The sequence below is a fragment of the Poecilia latipinna genome, unplaced genomic scaffold, assembly GCF_001443285.1.
Source record: "Poecilia latipinna isolate Pla-1442-1.1 unplaced genomic scaffold, P_latipinna-1.0 Scaffold451, whole genome shotgun sequence".
Classification (NCBI taxonomy): domain Eukaryota; kingdom Metazoa; phylum Chordata; class Actinopteri; order Cyprinodontiformes; family Poeciliidae; genus Poecilia; species Poecilia latipinna.
The window spans coordinates 1-3,686 of NW_015113067.1; the positions used below are offsets into that span (position 1 = coordinate 1).

General features: G+C 41.4%; 1 protein-coding gene and 1 long non-coding RNA gene across 2 annotated transcripts in view; one reads left to right on the top strand and one right to left on the bottom strand.

Annotated features, from left to right (window-relative positions):
• Positions 1 to 643: 643 nt before the first annotated feature.
• The window catches only part of gspt1 (G1 to S phase transition 1), a 13,357-nt gene continuing 10,314 nt past the window's right edge, over positions 644 to 3,686 (bottom strand). Inside the window, exons 9-12 of the mRNA XM_015038751.1 lie at positions 3,103 to 3,196; positions 2,253 to 2,333; positions 1,403 to 1,576; positions 644 to 951 (exon numbers count right to left, since the gene is read on the bottom strand). Of these exons, the coding sequence (XP_014894237.1) occupies positions 730 to 951; positions 1,403 to 1,576; positions 2,253 to 2,333; positions 3,103 to 3,196 (571 nt within the window). The 3' untranslated portion in view covers positions 644 to 729. The remainder of the gene's footprint in view (positions 952 to 1,402; positions 1,577 to 2,252; positions 2,334 to 3,102; positions 3,197 to 3,686) is intronic.
• LOC106951313 (uncharacterized) overlaps positions 1,584 to 3,686 on the top strand; it is a 14,296-nt gene continuing 12,193 nt past the window's right edge. Inside the window, exon 1 of the long non-coding RNA XR_001425791.1 lies at positions 1,584 to 1,731. This is a non-coding gene — a long non-coding RNA (uncharacterized LOC106951313). The remainder of the gene's footprint in view (positions 1,732 to 3,686) is intronic.

A 3,686-nucleotide genomic window follows, 5' to 3' on the forward strand; every position in this document is an offset into this window, starting at 1 on the left:
TAGAAACGGGTTAAAACCAGGTTAGAAACGGGTTAAAACCAGGTTAGAAACGGGTTAAAACCAGGTTAGAAACGGGTTAAAACCAGGTTAGAAAATGGTTAGAAACTGGTTAAAACCAGGTTAGAAAATGGTTAGAAACGGGTTAAAACCAGGTTAAAAACGGGTTAGAAACTGGTTAAAAACGGGTTAGAAAATGGTTAAAAACGGGTTAGAAAATGGTTAAAAACAGGTTAGAAACGGGTTAAAACCAGGTTAGAAACGGGTTAGAAACTGGTTAAAAACGGGTTAAAACCAGGTTAGAAACGGGTTAAAACCAGGTTACAAACTGGTTAAAACCAGGTTAGAAACGGGTTAGAAACTGGTTAAAAACGGGTTAAAACCAGGTTAAAAACGGGTTAAAACCAGGTTAGAAACGGGTTAAAACCAGGTTAGAAAATGGTTAAAAACAGGTTAGAAAATGGTTAAAAACAGGTTAGAAACTGGTTAAAACCAGCTTAGAAACTGGTTAAAACCAGGTTAGAAACTGGTTAAAAACGGGTTAGAAAATGGTTAAAAAATGGTTAAAAACAGGTTAAAACCAGGTTAGAAACGGGTTAAAATTTAATCTTAAACCAAAAACTTGACTGATCAATAAAATTGATTTTCTGCCCAGGCCTAAGACATAGTGACATAAACTTATCAAAAAATGAGCCTCTGGTTTGTGTTTGAAGCCAATTTGGTCGTTTTTTATCACAGATCTGAGCAGTTTTCTACTGAAACACTGAAAGGATCTTTGTTGCGACAGAAAACCCGTCCAATGAGAAAGTGTCTTGCTGCCGGGTTTCCTGACTGGAAGGAGCCAATCAGGACGCGGCGACTCACCGTGATCTGCACCTCTTCGATGCAGGTGTGGATGTGAAGCACCGCGTTGTAACCGGGACAAATGATGGACTTGTGCTCAATGATGACGATCTGTCAGGAAAACATTCACACACATTCAGCACGCTTTACTGCAGAGGGTTTCCATGACAACCGCTAAGACCACTGAAGCTCGAGATCCACCTGGTGATCAACGATCAGACAGGAAATAAAATAATGATTTTATTATTTATATAACAGGATTTTTTTTTTTTTGTTTTTTTTTTTTTTTACAACTTTTAATATATTTCTAATTTTGTGTAAAAACGCTCAAATGGTTTAATAAAAAATTTGCAAAATGAGAATTTTTTTAATCCAATCAAAGTAATAAATTAGCCATCAGAATTATTGATTAATCGATGAAATAATTGATTGCTAAAATATTCCTTAGATCCAGACTGGAAAGTTTGTGCCATAATGTGGAAATCTGAAAGCTTCCGCTCTGAACGGTTTTCTCTCCTCTCTTCTCTCGGGTTTCCTGGCCGCCTGCCGGTTCTGGGCTCACCTGAGCGTCGAAGGTGCGGCCCGAGTGGCACAGGTTGTCGGGGCTGCAGAGGATGAAGCCGGGCAGAATCTCCTCCTCTTCTATTCCTTTGAGCCGCAGCTTCAGGTTCTCCCCCGGCCCGGCGTCGTCCGTCTCCACGTCGTCGCTCAGCAGGCTCAGAACCTCCACCGTGTGCTGCAACGACAACCAGGCTGCTGCTGAGTCCGGCTCGGCCCGGATGGGACCCGTTAGCACCAGGAAAAATTCACCTGGATTTACAAAGATTTTAGCCACAAAGCTCAGGATTCTGCTCCCAGTTCCGGGTCTGGGCTCCTTTTGCTTTAATTTCAGTGGCCAACCAAATAAAATCTCATATTTTTCATTGCAGATCCAATTTTATCAGATTTTTCAGTCATGCCTTCTCTGAGTATCGGGGTCAGGCTGCGACGATTTCTGTTTGACTCTGAGAAAATAATCAGAATATCAGCAAATAAAGACAATTTTACCAGAAAAACTTTTTAAAATGAGGAAAGGACTTCAGGACCGGCTGTGGCCACGTCAGTTTAAATTGTTTAAATCTAACTGGTTTCTGATAATAATGATAATAATCTGAAATAAAACCAAAACTTCATAAGAAGCTCAACATTCCTCTCTGTAATTTGTTGTTATTTTTGTTATTGGCGTTCTGATTAAATTGCAACTTTTTTCTCATCATTAATAAACAAGATGGCCGCCCTGAGCGCTGACATCACTCTGATCTACGGGAATCCAAGGAAATCCAGATAACTTAACCAAGCAGAACTCAGATAAACTGGTTCTGTGGGTTCATTCCCTCTTCGGACCCGGTCCGTCAGGCTGATGAGCTTCTCACCCTGTTGGGCATCATGACCAGCTGCTGAGCCTTACTGATGGAGCCGGACTCCAGCTTCCCCAGGATCACCGTCCCCATGTCCTGAACACACAGAAAATCACAACAAAGCCGTTCTCACATACCAATATGAAAAACGCAGCCAGTCGCAGGAATGAACCGGACCGGACCCAAAAACGGATGTTCCTGGGCGATAAATCATCCCAGAAGTTATCGTGATTAACGATAATATCGTTGTTCTGACAACTGATATAATAATAAATTCTCAAATAAACTTTAGATTCTAATGAACATTTAACTCTGGAACTGAAAAACATTTTAAATATCTGAAATAAATTAACAACAGAAACAACAAATAAATTCAATTATGAGTCTATAAACAAAATTATCCTTCAAAAAATGACGAGACAAAAACTCCAGACTGAAACTTTAATCATCCAGTTTTCAGTAGAAAGAGAAAAATGATAAATCATGCAAATGGAAATGATTGATTTTAATTTATCATGTGATTTATTGATTTATTGCCGATTGTGACAGGTCTGCCAGACTGCACAGTAAAGTTTGGATAATTTCACTAATTATTCCTAATTTAGAGGCTTATTTATGTTTAAAATCAGCAGACATGTTTGTTCCTCCTCCGCTCGGCTCCAGGTCCAGCAGCTCCCAGTTCACTGAACTCTAATCCCATTAACTCCAGTTCAGGCTGGTGACCGATGCAGCTGCAGAAACCAAAGCTGGACGGATAAACCCAGAGCGTTTCTGACCGTCTGCAAGACAAGCACCAAGACAGGACAGGCTGTGTGTGTGTGTTTCTGGATGGAAGAGCGTCTCCAGGGCCCCAGGGCGTCCTCACCTTGTACTTGTCCACTATCGGTAGTCTGACAGGCCCGTCGCTAGATCTGTTGAAGTTTGGCAAACTGTCCAGGTGGGAGATGAAGGGCAGACCCCTGAAACAAAACAAAATGGCTGCCATTAATCTGCATCAGTGCTTTACGATCCGTTACACTTCATTAACTATTAGTCAGTTTTGTTCACATTCAAAGCTTCATCAACAAACGATTGTGTGGATTTTTCTACAGAAAATATAAACTAAACAACCCAGGCCAAAATATTACAGTTCATAAAATGGATGGATGGATAGTTGGATGTACGGATGGATGTACGGATGGATGGATGGATGGATAGTTGGATGGATGGATGGTTGGATGTACGGATGGATGTACGGATGGATGGATAGTTGGATGGATGGTTGGATGGACGGATGGATGGATGGATGGATGGATGGATGGTTGGATGGATGGATGGATGGATGGATGGTTGGATGGATGGATGGATGGATGGATAGTTGGATGGATGGATGGTTGGTTGGTTGGATGGTTGGATGGATGGATAGTTGGATGGATGGACGGATGGATGGTTGGATGTACGGATGGATGG